The sequence below is a fragment of the Salvelinus sp. IW2-2015 genome, linkage group LG7 (assembly GCF_002910315.2).
Source record: "Salvelinus sp. IW2-2015 linkage group LG7, ASM291031v2, whole genome shotgun sequence".
NCBI classification, from domain to species: domain Eukaryota; kingdom Metazoa; phylum Chordata; class Actinopteri; order Salmoniformes; family Salmonidae; genus Salvelinus; species Salvelinus sp. IW2-2015.
The window spans coordinates 204,043-227,795 of record NC_036847.1 but is presented as its reverse complement, the minus strand read 5'-3'; the positions used below and the strand labels follow the sequence as shown (position 1 = coordinate 227,795).

The following is a 23,753-nucleotide window of genomic DNA, read 5'->3' as shown; positions in this document are numbered from 1 at the left end:
CACTTTAGCCCGGCACGGGCGGAGCACAGGCATAGGACGAACTGAACCGTCCCAGTGCCCCGGAGACACAGTACGCAGAGCCGGTGCAGGATACCCTGGGCCGAAACGGCGCACCGGAGACCAAGCGCGCTGAGCTGGCACAATCCGCCCTGGCTGGATGCCCACTCTCGCATGGCACTTGCGGGGGGCTGGCATATTGCGCTCCGGGCTATGCGCACGCACTGGAGACACCGTGCGTTTTACCGTATTACACGGTGCCTGACCAGTACCACGCTGCTTCCGGTAAGCACGGGGAGTTGGCTCAGGTCTATCGCCTGACTCCGCCAATCGCCCCGTGTGCCCCCCCCAAAAAAATTGGGGGCTGCCTCTCGTGCCTGCTGCGCTGCCTTGCCTCATATCGCCGCCTCTCAGCTTTAGCTGCCTCCAGTTCTTCTTTCAGGCGGCGATATTCCCCAACCTGTCTTCAGGGTCCCTGTCCGTCTAATATCTCCTCCCATGTCCAGGAGTCCTGAACCCTCTGCTCCTCCATACCGCGCTGCTTGGTCCGCTTGTGGTGGGTAGTTCTGTAACGGTTTTCTTCGTCTGAAGAACAGAAATCGGACCAAAGCGCAGCGTGGTAAGTGTTCATGCTTTTTATTGAAACTGAACAATAATAACAAAATAACAAAGAGAATAACCGAAACCGAAACAGTCCTGTCATCTGCAAAACACTAAACAGAAAATAACTACACACAAAACACAGGTGGGAAAAGGCTACCTAAGTATGGTTCTCAATCAGAGACAACAATAGACAGCTGCCTCTGATTGAGAACCACACCCGGCCAAACACAAAGAAATAGAAAACATAGAAAATGAACATAGAATGCCCACCCAAATCACACCCTGACCAAACCAAAATAGAGACATAAAAAGCTCTCTACGGTCAGGGCGTGACAGAGACAGCAGAAAAGCATGGGTAATTGACAAAGAAGGGAACAGAGCTTACCAAGAAGCAACTTTTAAAAATGATCCTTCATGGAGGTAAGACGTTTTGATTTCATAACGGAAAGAGCAGGTTCTTACAAGGTTTCTAAAACACATACAGTACAAGTCAAAAGTTTGGACACTATCAGAACTCAGAATAAGACCCAGATGCAGACAGCTAGAGTCACAGATGTATATAGGTCAAAGGCAGGCAGAGGTCCGTAATCAGAGGTCTGTAATCCAGGGCAGAGTCAAAAAGGTACAGAACAGCAGGCAGGTTCGGGGTCAGGACAGGCAGAAGTTCGTAAACGGGTCAGTCAGGCAGGTAGAGCTCAACAGGCAGGCTCGGGGTCAGGTCAGGCAGAATGGTCAGAACCAGGGAAACTAGGGAACAGAACTTGAGAAAGCAGGGAGCCGGGAAAACACACTGGTAAGATCTGACAAGACAAGACGAACTGGCAACAGACAAACCGAGAACACAGGTATAAATACACTGGGGATAGTGAGGAAGATGGGTTACACCTGGAGGGGGGTGGAGACAAGCACAAAGACAGGTTATACAGATCAGGGTGTGACAGACACACCTACTCATTCAAGGAATTTTCTTTTTTTTGGTTACTACATGATTCCATTTGTCGTATTTCATAGTTATGATGTCTTCACTATTATTCTACAATGTAGAAAATAGTAGAAATAGTGTTAAACAACTCAAAATATATTTTATATTTGAGATTCTTCAAAGTAGCCACCCTTTGCCTTGATGACAGCTTTGCACACTCTTGGCATTATCTCAACCAGCTTCACCTGGAATTCATTTCCAACAGTCTTGAAGGAGTTCCAAAATATGCTCAGCAATTGTTGGCTAGCATTTCCTTCACTCTGCGGTCCAACTCACACCAAACCATATCAACTGGGTTGAGGTCGGGTGATTGTGGAGGCAAGGTCATCTGATAAAGCACTCCATCACTCCCCTTCTTGTTCAAATATCCCTTACAAAGCCGGGAGGTGTGTTGAGTCATTGTCCTGTTGAAAAACAGTTGATAATCCCACTAAACGCAAACCAGATGGAATGACGTATCGCTGCAGAATGCTGTGGTAGCCATGCTGGTTAAGTGTGCTGCAATTTCTGAGGCTGGTAATTCTAATGAACTTATCCTCTGCAGCAGAGGATGGGTTGTCCTTTCCCGTGGCGGTCCTCATGAGAGACAGTTTCATCATAGCGCTGAATGGTTTTTGCGACTGCGCTTGAAGAAACTTTCAAATGTCTTGAGATTTTCCATATTGACTGACCTTCATGTCTTAAAGTAATGATGGACTGTCGTTTCTCTTTGCTTGTTTGAGCTGTTCTTGCCATAATATGGACTTGGTCTTTTACCAAATATGGCTTTCTTCTGTATACCACCCCTACCTTGTCACAACACAACTGATTGGCTCAAATGCATTAAGAAGGAAAACAATTCCACAAATTAACTTTTAACAAGGCACACCTGTTAATTGAAATGCATTCCAGGAGACTACCTCATTAAGCTGGTTGAGAGAATGCCAAGACTGTGAAAAGCTGTCATCAAGGCAAAAGGATGGCTACTTCGAAGAAACTCAAATATAAAATATATCTTTATTTGTTCAGCACTTTTTTGGGTTACTACATGATTCCATATGTGTTATTTCATAGTGTTTATGTCTTCACTATTATTCTACAATGTAGAAAATAGTAAAAAATTCAGAAAAACCCTTGAATGAGTAGGTGTGTCCAAACTTTTGACTGGTACTGTTCATTTGCCAAACAACTCTTAAAATTAAGGGATGCGCTCTATTTCAAAATATCATTTTTTGTAGAATATTACGTCCGTTGTTCCATGCATTCTACAAGTGAGAACTTGCAGCAGTATAGCCATAGGCCACTAAGCACAGACTAGTAACATAATAAAACTATAATATTATGTTCATTTGAAATAAAATGTATTCATTTTTTATGCTTCTAAAGTCCTCCCGTAACAAAATTAAAATTCATTTCTTTGTGATGTTGTATAACACTTGAATTGTGGTGTTTTTAGTTTTTTTACAGTAACTTAAACTAAAGAACGTTTTTTTCGTATTCTAATGTATTCTAATATTCTAACCTTCATAATGTATGTATGACGTATTCATTTGACTGTTTTGACTTTGGCTCAGAACGCATTGCTCGATGCCCAGCTTTTCTAGAGTTAATAGTCAGAATAGAGAAACATACGAGTGTCTGGGTTTTCGCTGCTGGTCATTCGAGTCAAGTGCAGGAGAGCAGAGATAGGTGATCAGGCGACTTTATTTGCCAAGAGCAATAACAGACGGGCGCAAACAGCTACAACTCCAGCCAACCGGCAAAAGTGACAAGCTCAAAATACCGTCAAGAATACAACCATAAGTTTCACCAAAATTTCCCCAATAGGATACAGGCAATGCCCAGGGTGAAAAAAACAGACTGGCGTGATACAATAAACACAATACAAAAACAATTCCACACGAAACATGGGGGGAACAGAGGAATATATATATGCAGTGTGATTAGGGAATGTAAACCAGGTGTACGGGGAACAAGACAAAACAAATGGAACAAAAAAATTGGAGCGGCGATGGCTAGAAGACCGGTGACGTCGACCGCCAAACGCCGCTCGAACAAGGAGAGGAGCCGACTTCGGTGGAAGTCGTGACAGAGAGTTCTTCAAAGATCCAGAAAAAAAGGATCATATGCATTTCTGGTGAAATAACCCAATGTTCATCTCCCAGGAACAATTAGCTAGCAATTGCAAGCTAGCAAAATGTCAATGAATGTTTCATGTGTGTTCGACATGCCCCCAAATTAATTAAATTGATTTTGATATTTTAACCTGTGTGTTACCAACTTCGGGTGCTTCCCATGTCATGGTTTGCATTTTCAACATCATAATCAAATAGACTATGTCAATATCGACAAACAGAAAATAAATCCGTCACTACCTTGTACCCGGTATCTAAGTTTAGGCTTGACAGTCTTCGAATGTCATTACACTTTTTGGTGTTTTGTAGCAGATATACGTTCATCAAATGGTGTGGCCGGTGCACAGTTTGGATGCTGGAATTATATTTTGGACAAACGTGCGCAGGTAGCCTACAGGACTCATTTGAAGTAGCCTAATCAGATTAAAACATTGTGACTTAACATAAAGTTAATAGACAAATATGTAGGCTGTGTTGAAGCGTTAGGTTCTAGGTGCCGAGGAATAGCCACTCGGAATTGGAGAAGAGGCAGAGTGCGTGTTAAACTTTGCTGTATAACTGGGCCTGCCGGGATCATATGTGGCCACATTATTATAGGATGACTTGGAAGAATGGTGAACCGCAACAGACAGCTCATCTCAGTATCATCATTAAAAATACAGCCAGACTTGCCTTCCACTGTGCATTTCTATGTTGTATCAACTGTCGGGAGTAGACCCACGACTGATCCAAATGGAAGGAATGGAATGAAACGTTCAAATGACAGCGCTTTTGCGCCATTACTCAAATGACATTTTCATTGCAGTTTACAGCCTAGTGTCGGGATTTTGTACTCACTTGAAAACAATAATGGAATTATTCATTTTCATTGTGGTGTTGTCTATATCATTTTATTGTCCATAAACAAAATCAATAGGGGAGCTTTTTGAGCTGCATGTCTCGTTGTTCTTTCGTGCATCATGACACACCTGGCCTCTCCCCTGCTTATCAGCAATTCCTTCTAGTTCTTGTGGATTTACAGTATATATAAAATTGGCACAGCTTAAATTATTTTACGTGTGGTATGATTGCTAGTTAACCTATTGCAGATCTGGACAAACAATCCACCTACCACTTCTGCCACTATGAATGGTGGATAGAGGACAAGGTAGACTATATTGACATGTGGTATGGTTAGCATAGTGCATAAGGGAAGCAGACGAAGGAAATTTGCCAAAGATGGAATCTATTATATAGTAACGCCTGCAAAATAGTGAATGTAAACCAGGAGGAAAATGCACTACCCTCCCGTGCCTAATAAAAAACACACTCAATACTCCCAAAAGCTAAAAGAAAACCCACCTATTTTGGACCACCCTCCACCCTAGTAACTGAGTGTAAAACACATTAAGAACACCTGAGTGTACAAAACATTAGGAAACACATTCCTAATATTGAGTTGCACCCTTTTTTTGGCCCATGTTGACTCCAATGCTTCCCACAGCTGTGTCAAGTTGGCTGGATGTCATTTTGGTGGTGAACCATTCTTGATACTCATGAGAAAGAGAAAAACCCAGCAGCGTTGCAGTTCTTGATACAAACTGGTGTGTTTTGCACCTACTACGTACCATACCCCATTCAAAGGCCCTTAAATCTTTTGTCTTGCTCAATCACCCACGGAATGGCACACAAACACAATCAATCTCTCAATTATCTCAAGGTTAAAACATCCTTCTTTATCATGTCTCCTCCCCTTCATCTGTGTTGATTGAAGTGAATTTAACAAGTGACATCAATAAGGGATAATAGTTTTCACCTGGATTCACCTGGTCAGTCTATGTGATGGAAAGAGCAGATTCAAAACGTTTTGTACACTCAGTATAGATGACTGGGTTGTAGAGGACAGCACTCTTGGCAAAGAAGGTTGGGATGGTCATCATGACAGGGCTGCAGTTGGTTCCTTGATTGGTAAAGATGTACCAGGCCACTGTGGCGTAGGGCATCCAGCATGCCAAAAACGAGATGACCATTACGTTCACTTACTTCTCTGACCTCTGAGTGGTCTCTGACTCCCCCCTCACCCCAGTAATTTTCAAACTGTCCCTTAAAGATCGAATCCGCATTAGGGGAAACAGTGCCACTGTTCACCCCAGTGTATTTGTTATTATTTTTGTTTTGTTTATGAAAACGGACGAGAGGAGCATTCGGCAGCGTGGTAAAATAAATTGCAGTGCATATCCTGCTGTCCTCGTGCAATGATGTCTGAGGGGGAAAAAACAATATTCGTTGTTAATGATTCCAGCTTTAAAGCTTTCGGAGCTTTACAAACCAAACAAACAAAACCACGATGACCTTGTCTCTAGCCATAAGCACAAAGCAACCAGCGGATTTTGATTTGTTTGTTTAATGTTTACTCCATTCACTCAATCAAGCCATGTGCCTTGCATAGTTATGTTGATTTATGTTGTGCTGTCCCCAACCTCTAAATAAATAAGGAGCTAATGATTATGTCATGTCTGTCCTACCCGCTACAGCGTGTGTATCCTGGGGAACCGCACTCTGATCTCCAAGGGTTTTGACGTTTGTGCCAAGGTCATTGAGCGGGACAACGGCACAGTCACCACCAAACTGTGGAAGATTTTCTGTGACTCCGAGTTCCTCAATGCTACCTGTGACGAATACTTTGTAAACAACAACGTTTCTGAGATCCAGGGTATCCCAGGGGTCAGCAGTGGTATACTGGCTGGTAAGAGGTGCCCATTCAGAACGTAATCGAATGTAGTCTGTAGTAGAGCGATGTACTGGTACTCCACAAGAGGTATGTAATTATCTCTCTACTCTCTCTGTCTCTCTCTCTCTCTCTATTCTCTCTCTCTACTCTCTCTCTCTCTCACACAGAGAATCTGTTTGGTTACTACCTGGAGAAGGGAGATTTCTTGGAGAAGCGGGGGATCTCTGCCATGCAGGATCCTGAAGCTATCGTCACCAACTCCAACCGTTACGTCCTGGCTGACATCACCAGCTTCTTCACCCTGCTGGTGGGGATCTACTTCCCCTCCGTCACAGGTTAGTCACTACTGGGAAACAGGTCAGTCACTGGGTCAAGGGTCAGGAGTCACTGCTGGGGACCGACTAGGTCAAGCTTATCCCAAAAAGACAGGCTTTTGTGTCAGCCAAGCAGTAACCTGATTTATCTAATAACGTATATTAAGTTATTATAATTACATTTAAAGATCTTACCTTATGAATTCAAAGTAAATACCAGATCAAAAGCACCACTCCTAGACCCAAGGAAACCAGCGAGAAACATTATTCCTGTTGTAATATCCACTTCATGGTGACAAATAGTGCCGTGAGAGTCTCTCCACAGGCCCAAATGCAGAGCGAGAGAGAGAGAAATACATTCCACAACTGATGACACAAAAGGAGCTGAATAGGGCGAAATGAGAGGAAGTAGATTTTCTGCCAAAAACCACATCAGCAGAAATTCTGGGGAATACATGAGTCACATTCCCACTATCATCCCAATGGCATAACAGCTGAATAAAATGCCCATTGTGTATGAACATTTGCTCTGTGACATACAGTATAGTATTATCAGTACTCATGTTTTGTGAGAGCTGCTCCTGGTTTGTTGAACACAGCACCAGTTTGCTGGATCATTTTTATAAACACAGTTGCTACAAGTAAAGAATACGTTTTGTTAAGGTCTTTTATCGAAAATTCTATTAGTTTTTTTGTTGTGCCTCCACTTTTTCACTTTCCAAAAAGCACTCCCTAGCACAGTATAATGAAAAAAGTAAAACGTGTGAAACAGAGGACAAGCCATTTCACATCAAGTGTGAAGGATGGGAATTGGTCCTGTTTAATCCTGTTTATATCTGTTCCTCTGCCTCCCAGGCATCATGGCTGGCTCCAACCGCTCTGGAGACCTGCGTGATGCCCAGAAGTCCATCCCCATAGGCACCATAGCAGCCATCACCACTACTTCTATAGTGTGTATCCTTTACTTAAGCCATAATGCGTGAGGGGGTGTGGTAGATGGCCACGCCTTTCAGCCAATCAGCATTCAGGGCTCGAACCACCCGGTTTATAATTAAGCAATAAATCCCGAGGGGGTGTAGTATATGGCCAACATACCAAGGCTAAGGGCTCTTCTAAAGCACGACGCAGCGCAGAGTGCCTGGACACAGCCCTTAGCCTATGGTATATTGGCCATATATCACAAACCCCAGAGGTGCCGTATTGCTATTATAAACTGTTTACCAACATAATTAGAGCAGTAAAAATAAGTGTTTTGTCATACCTGTGGTATACGGTCTGATATACCACGGCTGTCAGCCAATCAGCTTGCAGGGTTCGAACCACCCGGTTTATAATACAGTATATACAGTGTATTCGGAAAGTATTCAGACACCTTGACTTTTTCCACATTTTGTTACACGACATCCTTATTCGAAAATTGATTCAATAGTTTTTCCCCTCATCAATCTCCACACAATACCCAATAATGACAAAGCAAAAACAGGTTTTTAGACAATTTTGCAAGTTTATTACAAATAAAAAACATAAATATTACATTTACATAAGTATTCAGACCCGATCAGTACTTTGTTAAAACTTCTACTTGGTCACAATCCCGGATCCGGGAGCACCCTCATCAGTAAAAAAGCTGACTAGCATAGCCTAGCATAGCGCCACAAGTAAATACTAGCATCTAAATATCATGAAATCACAAGTCCAAGACACCAGATGAAAGATACACATCTTGTGAATCCAGCCATCATTTCCGATTTTTAAAATGTTTTACAGCGAAAACACAATATGTATTTCTATTAGCTAACCACGATAGCAAAAGACTCAACCGCATATTTTCAAAAAAAAATTACCGCATAGGTAGCTATCACAAATTCGACCAAATAAAGATATAAATAGTCACTAACCAAGAAACAACTTCATCAGATGACAGTCTTATAACATATTTATTGTATAGCATATGTTTTGTTCGAAAAATGTTCATATTTCAGGTATAAATCATAGTTTTACATTGCAGCCACCATCACAAATCTCACCAAAGCAGCTAGAATAACTACAGAGACCAACGTGAAATACCTAAATACTCATCATAAAACATGAAAAATACATGGTGTACAGCAAATGAAAGACAAACATTTTGTGAATCAAGACAATATTTCGGATTTTTTAAGTGTTTTACAGCGAAAACACAATATAGCATTATATTAGCTTACTACAATAGCCTACCACACAACCGCATTCATTCAACGCAATGTTAGCGATAGCGAATAAACCAGCAAAAGATATACATTTTTTCACTAACCTTCACAATCTTCATCAGATGACAGTCCTATAACATCATATTACACAATACATATATGGTTTGTTCGAAAATGTGCATATTTAGCGGCACAAATCGTGGTTTTACAATGTGAATACGTAGTCAAAATGCAGAAATATTGTCCGGAGAAATCTTGGAGAGGCACCTAATCTAATCAAATAACTAATCATAAACTTTACTAAAAAATACATGTTGGACAGCAAATGAAAGATACACTAGTTCTTAATGCAACCGCTGTGTTAGATTTTTAAAAATAASTTTAGTACGACATACAGCTTACGTTATAGCGAGACAGCGCCCAAAATCAGGGCAGAAAATACGTCTAAACATTTTCGACAGAAATACAAAATAACATCATAAATGGTTCCTACTATTTGATGAGCTTCCATCAGAATCTTGTACAAGGTGTCCTTTGTCCAGAATAATCGTTGTTCGGTTGTAGAATGTCCTCTTCATCTGTCGAATTAGCAACCAAAGCTAGCCATGTGGCGCAGGAGWGTCCAACTCACCATAACGCAAAACAAAGAAAATACCGAAAATCGCAATAAACTGATATAAACTGATATAACTCGGTTTAAAATAACTACTTTATGATGTTTTTAACACATATATCAAATAAAACCAGAGCCGGAGATATCTAACGTCTATAACGAAAGCTTTTCAGAACGCAATCCAGAGGTCCTTCTCGCGCCAKGCTGAACGGTGAAAAAACTGGTCWCGTCATTCCAACAGGTCTTGTTCGGCCTCAGATAAAGCTATACACCCCATTCCACCTCTCACTGCCTATTGACATCTAGTGGAAGGCGTATGCAGTGCATMTAGACCCATAGATTTCATGCAAATGAATAGGATGGCCCTGGAACAGAGCCCCCGACTTCAGATTTTTCAGTTCCTGACAGGAAGTTTGCTGCAAAATGAGTTCTGTTTTACTCACAGATATAATTCAAACGGTTTTAGAAACTAGAGAGTGTTTTCTATCCAATAGTAATAATAATATGCATATTGTACGAGCAAGAATTGAGTACGAGGCAGTTTAATTTGGGAACGATTTTTTACAAAGTGAAAACAGCGCCCCCCCTATTGAGAAAAGGTTTTAAAGAACGTTTGGCAGCGATTACAGCCTRGAGTCTTCTTGGGTATGACGCTACAAGCTTGGCAGACCTGTATTTGGGGAGTTTCTCCCATTCTTCTCTGAAGATCCTCTCAAAACCTGTCAGGTTGGTTGGGGAGCGTCGCTGCACAGTAATTTTTAGGTCTCTCCAGAGATGTTCGATCGGCTTCAAGTCTGGGCTCTGGCTGGGCCACTCAAGGACATTCAGAGACCGTTCCCGAAGCCACTCCTGCGTTGTCTTGACTGTGTGTTTAGGATCATTATCCTATTGGAAGGTGAKCCATCGCCCCAGTCTGAGGTCCTGAGCGCTCTGGAGCAGATTTTCATCAAGMATCTCTCTTTACTTTGCTCCATTTATCTTTCCCACGATCCTGCCTAGTCTCCCAGTCCCTGCCGCTGAAAAATATCCCAACAGCATGATACTGCCAGCACCATGCTTCACCGTAGGGATGGTGCCAGGTTTCCTCCAGATGTGACGCTTGTCATTCAGGCCAAAGKGTTCATTTTGGTTTCATCCGACCAGAGAATCTTGTTTCTTATAGTCTGAGAGTCCTTTTGGCAAACTCCAAGCAGCCTGTAATGTGCCTTTTACTGAGGAGTGGCTTCCGTCTGGCCACTCTATCATAAAAACCTGATTGGTGGAGTGCTGCAGGTTGTCTTTCTGGAAGGTTARCCCATCTCCACAGAGGGAKACTGGAGGTCTGTCAGAGTGACCATCAGGTTCTTGGTCACCTCCTTGACCAAAGCCCTTCTCCCCCGATTGCTCAGTTTGGCCGGGCGGACAGCTATTGGAAGAGTCTTGGTGGTTCCAAACGTCTTCCATTAAAGAATGATGGAGGCCAATGTGTTCTTGGGGACCTTCAATGTTGCCTACATTTTTTGGTACCCTTCCCCAGATCTGTGCCTCGAGCAAATCCTGTCTCTGTCAACTTTGGGACCTTATATAGACAGGTGTGTGCCTTTCCAAATCATGTCCAATCAATTGAATTTACCACAGGTTGACTCCAATCAAGTTATAGAAACATAACATTCCAAGGATGATCAATGGAAACAGGATGCACTTGAGCTCAATTTTGGGTCTCATAGGAAAGGGTCTGAATAATATGTTAATTCTTAAGTTTTTTATTTGTAATACATTTGCTAAAATTTCTAAAAACCTGTTTCCGCTTTGTCATTATGGGGCATTGTGTGTAGCTTGATGAAACAWTTTTATTTAATCCATTTTAGAATAAGGCGGTAATGTAACAAAATGAGGAAAAAGTCAAGGGGTCTGAATACTTTCTGAATGCACTGTACTACCCCTGGCAGTTCTACTGGAAGCGGAGCTGTCCATGGTTCTGAAACATGGTCCACTGCCAGTATTACTGAAGCAATGCTGTCCATTGTGCTGAAATCTGATTTGTACTTTCTCAGGGACTGCTGACGATAATACGCTGGAATAGTAACTATACTTTGTTTGAATGTTTGAATAAACAATATGAAGCATTTGATCCTTTATTTAGMTTTATATTTCTTTGAGCTTTTGTAAATGCTCAGCTAACTTTGTTTGGGAGACAGTCTGCAGGTGTATTCCTTCACTGCTTCTCTCAGACATGTCTGCAGTGGTCCTGTTCGGGGCCTGTATTGAAGGGGTGGTCCTGAGGGACAAGTGAGTCATTAGTATTCTCCTATACATCCATTGCCTTCATTATTACTATACAGTGCCTAGTGAAAGTCTACAACCTCTTGCACAGTCTTCCCATTTTTCTGCCTTTTTTTTACAGATCTACACAACCTACTTTTTTCCTCCAAATTATGAATAATAAAGATAATAATAAATGTCTTGATTGCATGCGTTTTCACACCGTAGAGTAAATACTTGATAGAAGCAGCTTTGGCAGCCATTACAGATGTGAATCATTTTGAATAAGATTTTATCAACCTTGCACAACTCTAAGTGCAATMTATCCATTGCTTTTATTTAAATTGATCAAGCTCAGTAAACTTGGTTGTGAATAATTGATGGACAGCAATATTCAAACCTTGTCTCTGATTGTCAAGTAGATTAAAGTGAGGACTGAGACTGGACCATTCAGGAAACCTCACCACCTCTTGGAAAGCCATTCTGGTGTGACATTGGCATTAAAATGTGTACAGTTGTCTTGCTGAAAAATAAAACTCTGTCCCAGGGTTAGGTAAGTTATTACCTGGGCTTTGCTCCATATTAACTCTGGGGCATGAAGACATACGCAATCAATACATCAATCCCTTTTTAGATGTAATTTTCAGGCAGCAGAATGTGAAGACTGCGCAAGGGGTGTGTAGACTTTCACTAGCGACTGTAACTAACATACTCCCACTAATTGTCTATGTAATCAGATACAAAACATAGAACAACAAATAACTTTCAAAACACTGAGAATCCAAAAAACAGTTGTGTACACTGAATGTATTATGCAATGGAAGAGGCCAGTTGTTATAGCAAAAACATGAATTGAAAAAGGCAACTTAGAAATCTATCACTCTGACCTCAGGTTCGGTGAGGGGGTGAACGGTAACCTTGTGATTGGTACGTTGGCTTGGCCATCTCCATGGGTCATCGTGATTGGATCCTTCTTCTCCACCTGTGGGGCTGGGCTTCAGAGTTTGACTGGAGCGCCACGCCTCCTGCAGGCCATTTCTCGCGATAGCGTCATCCCTTTCCTTAAAGTGAGTACATACACACACACACACACACACACACATTCATATAAAGGCAAATAAAACACTCTTTCACAACCACGCTAGCACAGCTATTTCTTGGAGTGGTCAATCAGCGAACACGCACACACAACATTGGTAATGATCTGTATAGTAAATTTACTGTATACTATTACCAGAACCACAGCTACTACTGTTTTAATACCACATAGAGATTGTATCTGTTTGTTCCGAGCAATGTAAGTCCACTCTATTCCAATACCTCTCAAGTGTGTAGGAGCTAGCAGTGATTACTTATGCATGGCCCTACTATAGTCCAGGCTCAGGTTGACTTGCTGTGATGGAAGCTGTCTTTACCCCCCCTGCCAAACCCACCGTCTGCAGCTTGTGGGTAGATAGTGATTAATCACCCTGCAGCAGGGACCAGTGTGACCTGAATGAGAGAAAAGGAGACACTGAAACTCCTACTGTCCACTCAATTTTATACTACAATGTGCTGTGATTTAGGTTCAGGTGTGTGTGTGTGTGTGCATGCATGTGTGTTATTTTTTAATTTTATTTAACCTTTATTTTACTAGGCAAGTCAGTTAAGAACAAATTCTTATTTACAATGACAGCCTACCCCGGCCAAACCCAATTGTGCACCGCCCTATGGGACTCCCAATCACAGCCGGTTGTGAAACAGCCTGAATCAAACCAGGCTCTGTAGTGACACCTCTAGCACTGAGATGCAGTGCCTTAGCCCGCTGCACCACTCGGGATAGTTAATAGTTCATTGTATCTCACTGTTGTGTGTTGTCTGTAGGTGTTTGGGCATGGCAAGGCCAACGGAGAGCCTACCTGGGCCCTGCTTCTCACAGCTGGTATCTGTGAGATTGGCATAATCATCGCCTCTCTGGACGCTGTTGCCCCCATCCTCTCCATGTAAGACAATCCCACATCTAATATTAATTTTGCTTCACCTTAAACACACTGTGGAGATGGTTATGTCTTGGTAGCAAGTACAGCTGTTCTGACTGAGTTCTCATTTCTGTCTGTGTAGGTTCTTCTTGATGTGCTACATGTTTGTCAACCTGGCCTGTGCCCTGCAGACTCTACTGAGAACCCCCAACTGGAGGCCTCGCTTCAAGTTCTACCACTGGTGAATTGAACAACTCAACATAGCAAGCATAGCTCTAGATCTTAGCTGTGGGATCATCACCAAAGAGTGTTAATATTCCCAGGTGTGAAACAGTCTACTATAGCATTTATGTCTGGCACCGGATATCTGGTCAGGCCAAGTAGGTTTCTGTTAGGAAGCTGTTACTTACCTGAGTAGTCTGCCAGAGACACTGTGGGAATCCGGAGCCTGTCTTAGCCTATATTAATCCTCTGTTGGCAAGACCACAACAACAGCAGACAAGATTTCCTGTCTCTAATCTCTGGCCAWTATTATGATCAGTAAGTGGTGTGACTCTAGCAGCAACAAACAACAGACTGAGGACGTGACTTCCTGTTCTTCTGCCCCCCACAGGGCTCTCTCCTTCCTGGGCATGAGCTTGTGTCTGTCACTCATGTTCATCTGTTCCTGGTACTACGCCATTGTTGCCATGGTGATCGCTACCTGCATCTACAAATACATTGAGTTCGCTGGGTGAGTGAGCTTCCAGTCCTTGGACTACAAAGCAGAGAAAAATTGCAACTAAGAAATAATAAATCCCTTCAAATGGGTTTTTCCCAGAGCCAAGACCCATAACAGACTTGGCTGAGTCTAGAGAGAAAAGTTGTCTTTCTCTGTTTTCTTAGCAATTTATCCTGATTCTGTTCAGAGGGTTATCAAGTTGTATTAACTTAGTCACACTGATTAATGTGGCTGCTTGAGAAAAACAGGGAGTCTATATTGATGTACCAGCACTTATGTTATTCTCACACATGGGCCATCCAAAAATAAATTTGAATGAAATATAAATCAAACTGGAGATTTTCAAATACAATGGTTAAACACTGTTGGGATGTCCTTATATTCATTAGTAACTCACACTCGCAGGTTATTAAACCCACACACTTAGTATCAGTGAACATTTCAGTTTATTAATGGTTGATTGAATCGAACTCTCTGCGTGGTGGTGTGTGACAGGGCGGAGAAGGAATGGGGAGATGGTATACGTGGCATCTCGCTCAGCGCTGCTCGCTTTGCCCTCATGAGGCTGGAGGAGGGACCGCCTCACACCAAGAACTGGAGGTCAGTGACTCACAGAGAGGCTAAATGCCATCTACTCACATCTATAAAATAGACTTCTATTATTGCACAAGCTTTATTCATCATCTGTACCATACTGAACTCAAGGGAGATTACAGTACAGTTACAGTCAAACGTTTGGACACACCTACTCATTCAAGGGTTTTTATTTCTTTTTTACTATTTTCTACATTGTAGAATAAGAGTGAAGACATCAAAACTATGAAATAACACATATGGAATCATGTAGCAACCAAAAAAGCGTTGAACAAATCAAAATATATTTTATATTTGAGATTCTTCTAAGTAGCCACCCTTTGCCTTGATGCCAGCTTTGCACACTCTTGGCATTCTCTCAACCAGCTTCACCTGGAATGCTTTTCCAACAGTCTTGCCGGAGTTCTCACATATMCTGAGCACTTGTTGGCTGCTTTTCCTTCACTCTGCCATCCAACTCATCCCAAACCATCTCAGTTGGGTTGAGGTTGGGTGATTGTGGAGGAACAGTTATAAAACTGTACGGAGGATTCACGTCATTCACGTCAAAAGAAACACAGAAAGTGCTTACGCACAAAAATATTCTGATTTATAACACATCCCACGCCGGTTTCCCTTTATAAACSACAATCAACTCGAAATTTGGTGCACGTGAGCGAGCGTCTTGTCCCACCCTTTTAACGCCCATAGTTGCCTATGAATAGTCAGTGAAACACCCCCAATTAATATTCCTCCATACTGACTGCATGACAACAATGACAGCTAAAACAAAGAAATTTCACCCAGTGTGAAATAGAAGTTATTGTAGGGGAGGTTGAAGCAAGAAAAAAGATGTTGCTTGGTGGACACAGTGTGGGCATTACAAAAGCCAAAAAGGCGTTAGAGCGGCAGCATGTGGCAGGCGCTGTGAATACTGCTGGCTCAGAAGGTCGGACCATCTCAGAAATAAAAAAAGACGTGGTCCTGACATAAAAGTGGAGGCCAAAAAGAGGCACCGTCAACGCTCTTAACGAGGTTTCCAAGGAGTTGAAGTGGGACAGGCAAGGCTTGGTTTCTGTGGGTGCTTCCCTGTGAAGCTGGGCCCACTACAGCACAGAGATCCAAGAGAACAGCTCTTGGTAATCGGAATCAAATCAAATGTATTTATATAGCCTTTCTTACATCAGCTGATATATCAAAGTGCTGTACAGAAACCCATTATAAAACCCCAAACAGCAAGCAATGCAGGTGTAGAAGCACGGCTCATAAGCCACTTATCATCATTGGTGTCTGAAAATTCGCTCTCTCCAAATTCTTCCATTCGCCAAATCTTCCAACAGTGCCAAAGCAGCCATTGTGCATCATTACACATTGTAATTGCATGCCATTTTATACCCACCCATTTGATTGTCAAAGCTACCCAATTGCGTAACATCTTCAGGTGTGGTAATTACCCGATTGTAACTGACAATGACAGGGCCATTATCACATTGACAGTTCTGCGCAACGAACATGTAATAACGATATGCAGTTTGAAGTCGGAAGTTTACATACACCTTAGCCAAATACATTTAAACTCAGTTTTTCACAATTCAAGACATTTAATCCTAGTAAATATTCCATGTCTTAGGTCAGTTAGGATCAACACTTTATTTTAAGAATGTGAAATGTCAGAATAATAGTAGACAGAATTATTAATTTCTGCTTTTATTTCTTTCATCACATTCCCAGTGCGTCAGAAGTTTACATACACTCAATTAGTATTTGGTAGCATTGCCTTTAAATTGTTTCGGCTAGCCTTCCACAAGCTTCCCACAATAAGTTGGGTGAATTTTGGCCCATTCCTCCTGACAGAGATGGTGTAACTGAGTCAGGTTTGTAGGCCTCCTTGCTCGCACATGCTTTTTCAGTTCTGCCCACAAATGTTCTATAGGATTGAGGTCAGGACTTTGTGATGGCCACTCCAATACCTTGACTTTGTTGTCCTTAAGACATTTTGCCACAACTTTGGAAGTAAGCTTGGGGTCATTGTCCATTTGGAAGACCCATTTGCGATGTCTTGAGATGTTGCTTCAATATATCCACATAGTTTTCCTCCCTCATGATGCCATCTATTTTGTGAAGTGCACCAGTCCCTCCTGCAGCAAAGCAACCCCACAACATGATGCTGCCACCCCCGTGCTTCACGGTTGGGATGGTGTTCTTCGGCTTGCTAGCCTCCCCCTTTTTCCTCCAAACATAACAATGGTCATTATGGCCAAACAGTTCTATTTTTGTTTCATCAGACCAGAGGACATTTTGCCAAAAAGTATGATCTTTGTCCACACGTGCAGTTGCAATCTGTAGTCTGGCTTTTTTATGGCGGTTTTGGAGCAGTGGCTTCTTCCTTGCTGAGCGGCCTTTCAGGTTATGTCGATATAGGACTCGTTTTACTGTGGATATAGATACTTTTGTACCCGTTTCCTCCAGCATCTTCACAAGGTCCGTTGCTGTTGTTCTGGGARTGATTTGCACTTTTTGCACCAAATTACATTCATCTCTAGGAGACAGAACGCGTCTGTTAAGAAGGAAAGAAATGCCACATATTAACTTGTAACAAAGAATACCAGGTAATTACCTCATGAAGCTGGTTGAGAGAATGTCAAGAATGTGAAAAGCTGTCATCAAGGCAAAGGGTGGCTACTTTGAAGAATCTCAAATATAAAATACACTTTTTTGCTTACTACATGATTCCATATGTGTTATATCATAGTTTTGATGTCTTCACTATTATTCTACATGGTAGAAAATATTACAAATAAACAAAAACCCTTGAATGAGTAGGTGTCTAAACTTTCGATTGGTACTGTATTTGTTTTGTAGGTAACACATGCATTTTCAAGTGTGTTCAAAAACAGACATTACATCAACAGGCCATGTCTATCCCATGTTTTCTGTCGGTTTCCAGCTTTAGTTACTTTCTCTGTAAGTCTGAATGTGATTTGATATTCCTCCTGGTTAGGCCTCAGATCATGGTCCTGGTGAGCATGGATGCAGAACATAATGTAGAGCAGCCCCGTCTGCTGTCCCTGACCAATCAGCTGAAAGCAGGAAAAGGCCTGACCATTGTGGGCACCTCGGTGGTGGGCACATACCTCAACAACCATGCAGAGGCCCAGCAGGCAGACCAGGTCAGTATTGTCTGAGACAAACACACAGACACAGACACATACACTGATGAATCATTGATTAATAATTTATAACACCCTGGTCTCTGGCCCTGCCCCCTCTCCCACTGTGTGCTCCAGGTTCTGAGGAAGCTGATGGAGACCGAGAAGGTGAAGGGTTTCTCCCAGGTGGTGATCTCCTCCAACCTGAGGGACGGAACCTCCCACCTGATCCAGGTCGGGGGGCTGGGAGGCTTGAAGCACAACACTGTGCTGGTCAGCTGGCCACGCACCTGGAAACAGGCTGAGGACAACCTGCGCTTCAGGAACTTCATTGGTGAGTTAAAGAAGTGGTCAGAGGAGAAGTTTTTCCATAGGCTAACTATGCTTTGGATGGTTTTGTGTGTTATCATCATTATATGCCAACTCCTGTTCAATCTATTTGAAGAGGTGGTTAGGGAGACGACTGCAGCCAGCATGGCCCTGCTGGTCCCTAAGAACATTGCGGCCTACCCGTCCAATGGAGAGCGCTTCACTGAAGGCCATATTGACGTGTGGTGGATCGTCCATGACGGAGGCATGCTGATGCTGCTGCCCTTCCTTCTGCGCCAGCACAAGGTGGGAACCAACGGCCCTATTTGGACCCCATTTGGGGATTTGGAGAGATAGCACATGCCACCTGGCACAGACATCAATTCAACGTCTATTCCACGTTGTTTCAACTGAATTTCATTGCAATAACGTGGAAACAATGTTGATTCAACCAGTGTGTGCCCATTGGGATGTTTTTCAGTGTTGGTTATTGAGATATCAGTCGTAGACTTCCATGTGTTGACAGGTGTGGAGGAAGTGTAAGATGCGTATCTTCACCGTGGCCCAGATGGACGACAACAGCATCCAGATGAAGAAAGACCTGATCACCTTCCTGTATCACCTGCGTATCGATGCTGAGGTCGAGGTGGTGGAAATGGTGAGAGACAAAAACMAAAAACTATTATATGCTCTATAAATTGATTTATTGGTGAGAGAAATAGCATTTCAGTCGAATACTGTGCATGGATATGTGTTTTAACACCCATGTCCCTTTTTAGCATGACAGTGACATCTCGGCTTATACATATGAGAAGACTTTAGTGATGGAGCAGCGCTCACAGATCCTCAAACAGATGCACCTCACCAAAAACGAGATGGAGAGAGAGGTAGGTAAAGCCCTGACACATCCCATGTAATATGTACAGTATAACTCATACATAGGTAACTGAATATGATTTTATATGATCAGTGTAGTTGTTAGCGATCACCAAACAAAGCCCATAGTGTCCAAAAAAAGCTCCTAAGTAGTTTCTCTAACACCCTTCATTACCAGCCATCATCACTCACCCAATTTTAAATGCCAGCAACAGGGCAATGCAGCGTGTGAATGATTATAATTACTGAGCTGGTTTTAAAATGTAATCTGTGCGTCTGCACTTGCCCAGTTTGATCTGTCTCGTTAATCAAGAAAGCAGACTAAGCAACACTAACATATCAGGGAATCTAAGATACCCCGCGAGGATTTACAGAACAAACCTGTGTGATCTTACAAAGAAGTCTTCATTCTATAATGTCATCCATTTCTAGAAAATCGACTTAAAATATGCATCAAATCTGCTTTGTGTTGAGCAAATTATAATATGTCAAGTGTTGACACATTTCTTTTATGTGATTTCCTGAAGTGTTGCAACAGCACCCTCATATCTCGACTCAAACGCTCATGTTTGAACTCATTGTATCTGTTAAAAGTTCAAATCCCTTGTTGCTTTGACTACCGCAGATCCAGAGCATCACTGATTCATCCCGTGGTTCTATCCGTCGTAAGAACCCGTCTAACCTGCGGTCTCAGCAGAGCAGTGAGGAGCCGGCTGGAGTCAGCGTGGTGGAGAAACCGGAGGAGGAGGTACAGCAGTGTCATCTTACCTAACTCACTGACAGTGGCGGTCGGTGCCGTTTAAGATTAGAGAAGATTATACTTTTTTTCATGAGCATGCCCTTGTTTCTATTGCAGCATATTGGATGACTTTCATTCATATTCCATTCTCCCAGTTCAATGTAACAGCGATAGGTTAAGGCTACTACACGATGCTCAAATTTTCCCTATCATAAGGTTGCTACAACCAAACCTATGAGTGAAAGTTTGCAACTTAGGTGCACACAGGTCAAGAGAAACATTTGCCTGCTTCTAGCTGATCTAGGGTGTAATCATTAGTCCAACAGTTGCAAACGAGAGTTTCTATTGTTCAAATTTATCCCTGTTTCGTTCCATTTGCTTCCATTTAAGAAAAGTTTTTTAACAGAATCGGTGGAATGAATACACGCGTAAACACGTTTCACTTTCATATTAGCCACGTCGTGTTCCTTCTCGCATCTATGCACTCTCCTCCTCTCACCTTTTCCCTTTGCTTGTTGACTTCAATGCACAACACATCAGCTGTATGTGACCAGGTGAACAACCTTTCCAAGCCAAACCATATCCGCTACACACAGCCTAGATCGTTGTCACCATATTAGCTAAAGTAACGTTATAGTCAACATAGCTAATAGAACGAATGCATTAGTAAACCCGCTACAATCATGAAGCAATATTACAGTTTACATTCAGTAAGAAGTTTAGCACTTACACCGGCGGGCCCTGGTGGCAATAAATTAGTAAAACTAAAAGCTTACCTTGACTTGGAAGAGTTCCAGTGTTGTGTTGGATAGTCATAGCCAGCTAGCTAACATAACATCCCTCTCTTTGAGCAGAGTGTTTGAGTAGGCTAAACTAGCTAGTTGCATTTTGCTAGCTAGTTTAGCTATCATTTTGGAATAAATGAATTAGTTCCTAACTGTTCAACTATTTTCTTTCTCTATCTTTGAGTCAACTACTCACCATGTTTTCTGCACTGCACTGCTAGCTAGCTGTAGCTTATGCTTTCAGTTCTAGATTCATTCTCTGATCCTTTGATTGGGTGGATTGGGTCAGTTCATGCTGCAAGAGCTCTGATAGGTTGGAGGACGTCCTACGGAAGTTGACATAATTACTGTATAAGTCTATGGTAGGGGTTGAGAACCAATGTACCTAGAGGAGGACGGAAACTAGCTGACCTTCGTCTACACCATGGTGCTACCCTACAGAGTGCTGTTGATGCTAATGTAGACCTTCATTGCAAAACAGTGTGTTTTAATCAATTATTTAGTGATGTGAATATATTTAGTATAGTTTTATCTAAAAAGTAATTTTTAAAAAAATCCAATTTTTATTGGTATTAAATTCACTGAGGAGGATGGCCCTCCCCTTTCTCCTCTGAGGAGCCTCCACTGCTCTTTGATAACCCTTTGTAGTATAATAATATAATTTAATAATATATGCCATTTAGCAGGCACTTTTATCCAAATCGACTTACATGCATGCGTGGATACATTTTACATATGGGTGGTCCTGGGAATCAAACCTGCTATCCTGGTGTTGTAAGTGCCATGCTCAGCCAACTGAGGTGCAGAAGATGACTCTATCAGTCCTTCATTCTGCTGTTTAAACTTTCTTCTTATTTCACACCATCTTTCACATCCACTGCATTTTTCTTTGTTCTACAGTCTATCCTCTTTCTCATCTCTAGGCCTACTGCATTACCTAATCCTCTGTCCTCTGTCAAAATGCCAATTCTCTCACTTTGACATTGTCCTCCGGCGTGTAGCATTTTAAGGGGACCTTTTCCTCCGCAGCATAAAGAAGGGATATGACAGAGCAGCATCTTACATACTTGCTTTGCTATAAATGACCCAATTGTGCTTTCAACTCACTGCCTAGTGGCGGTCTGGTGTTTTTGATGTGTCACCCCAACCGACAGATGTCTCTTTCTTTCCTTCACCCTCTCACGTTGTCGTGCGGTGCCCTCCTCTTAGTCTGTGGCTGTCTCCCGCCCTAAACAGGTGCAGCTGATCCACAATAAGAACGCTACCCCCACCAGCCCCACGTCTCCCATCACGCCTGCAGGGGGAGTTGCCACCCCCGGGTCGGGGGTGCAGATGACCTGGACAGACAAGGCTGAGCACCAGGCCGCGGCAGCCCACCCAGAGCAGGGCGGGGTCAAAGACATCTTCAACATGAAGCCGTGAGTCTGCTTTCACTTTCACTTTCAATCACATTGTGTCCAAAGGCTTATGTGGACATCAGCTACTTCCAAAGTAAACAGAAGATAAGGAGAAAGTATTTATAGGTTGTTGCTGTTGGGGAGTGGCAGTGGTTTAAAAGCTAGTTTCAGGAGTAATGGCCCAAAAGTTTGAAAGGCTTTTAGTGTCATTCGCACAGCACAACTTCTCAATGTATCTTCAGTATTGTAAAGAGTCATCTTTGCATTGTCATTCTCTTCTTACCATGCTGCAGGGAGTGGGAGAGCCTGTAAGTATTACATTGTCATGAGGTTTACATTTCTTTCATGCAAAAATAGCAGTAATGACTCAACATCCACCCTGTACTGTATTCCTTCCTCGCCTGTCTGTCCCATTAGAAACCAGTCCAACGTGAGGCGCATGCACACAGCTCTGAGGCTCAACGAGGTCATCATGAAGAAGTCCAAGGATGCCAAACTGGTTCTGCTGAACATGCCCGGACCACCCAAGAACCGCATGGGAGAGGAAAACTGTATCCTATCACTTCTTGGCATGATGTATCATATTATAGCCTACCGTATTATATGATATTATATTATAACATTATGTGGCTTATACTGTCATTTAAGTAAGTGAAACCAAAGAGCTATACAAGATAGCAAATAGCTTTCATGAATAGGCTATGAACGCCAGTTGTGAAAACTTGCATATTCCTTAAATCTAATCATCTGTCAGATATGGAGTTCCTCGAGGTCCTCACCGAGGGTCTCAACCGGGTCCTCCTAGTACGTGGTGGTGGACGCGAGGTCATCACCATCTACTCTCTGAGAAAACAACCTCAAATCAAAACATCAACCCCCACCACCCACTCACCTAGCATCTAATGGTTTATGGCCCCTGCTTCTTTCCCTCTACACTTTTGCTCCCGTCACATCCCTCACATCCCACTAACACCCTCCCCAGACACACACACACACACACACACACACACACACACACACACACACACACACACACACACACACACACACACACACACACACACACACACACACCCAACACACACACACACACACAAACACACACCACAACACACACACACCACAACACACACACACACACACACACACACACACACACACACACACACACACACACACACACACACACACACACTCATAACATATCAGCTCACTTTGCACCATGTAGTTAGTACCCCCCCCCCGAGCACCCTAAACGCACTGGCTAAATTCTCATTTACTATCAGTCACCCCTACCAGCATTATGGCTGCTCCTCCCATCATCTAGAAAGCTGTGGCATCAACCTGTTTAGGTTATTTTATGGCTATCAGATCACTAGATGCCAAATGGCACATGACTTTCTTCTTATGCTGAGGAGTGAACATATCCCAAAGACAAATTATTTCTGTTTGGTAGACCCAATGTTTTTGTTCTGTTTGTCCT

General features: G+C 42.6%; 1 protein-coding gene across 1 annotated transcript in view; it reads left to right on the top strand.

The window, feature by feature from the left end:
- The window catches only part of slc12a5b (solute carrier family 12 member 5b), a 99,665-nt gene extending 76,313 nt beyond the window's left edge, over positions 1 to 23,352 (top strand). Inside the window, exons 8-26 of the mRNA XM_070444350.1 lie at positions 6,210 to 6,421; positions 6,574 to 6,741; positions 7,576 to 7,674; positions 11,733 to 11,790; positions 12,656 to 12,830; positions 13,627 to 13,745; positions 13,864 to 13,962; positions 14,335 to 14,454; positions 14,938 to 15,042; positions 18,017 to 18,185; positions 18,303 to 18,498; positions 18,610 to 18,779; positions 19,000 to 19,131; positions 19,253 to 19,360; positions 19,975 to 20,097; positions 22,110 to 22,291; positions 22,564 to 22,578; positions 22,688 to 22,821; positions 23,025 to 23,352. Of these exons, the coding sequence (XP_070300451.1) occupies positions 6,210 to 6,421; positions 6,574 to 6,741; positions 7,576 to 7,674; positions 11,733 to 11,790; positions 12,656 to 12,830; positions 13,627 to 13,745; positions 13,864 to 13,962; positions 14,335 to 14,454; positions 14,938 to 15,042; positions 18,017 to 18,185; positions 18,303 to 18,498; positions 18,610 to 18,779; positions 19,000 to 19,131; positions 19,253 to 19,360; positions 19,975 to 20,097; positions 22,110 to 22,291; positions 22,564 to 22,578; positions 22,688 to 22,821; positions 23,025 to 23,173 (2,533 nt within the window). The 3' untranslated portion in view covers positions 23,174 to 23,352. The remainder of the gene's footprint in view (positions 1 to 6,209; positions 6,422 to 6,573; positions 6,742 to 7,575; positions 7,675 to 11,732; positions 11,791 to 12,655; positions 12,831 to 13,626; positions 13,746 to 13,863; positions 13,963 to 14,334; positions 14,455 to 14,937; positions 15,043 to 18,016; positions 18,186 to 18,302; positions 18,499 to 18,609; positions 18,780 to 18,999; positions 19,132 to 19,252; positions 19,361 to 19,974; positions 20,098 to 22,109; positions 22,292 to 22,563; positions 22,579 to 22,687; positions 22,822 to 23,024) is intronic.
- Positions 23,353 to 23,753: the final 401 nt, after the last annotated feature.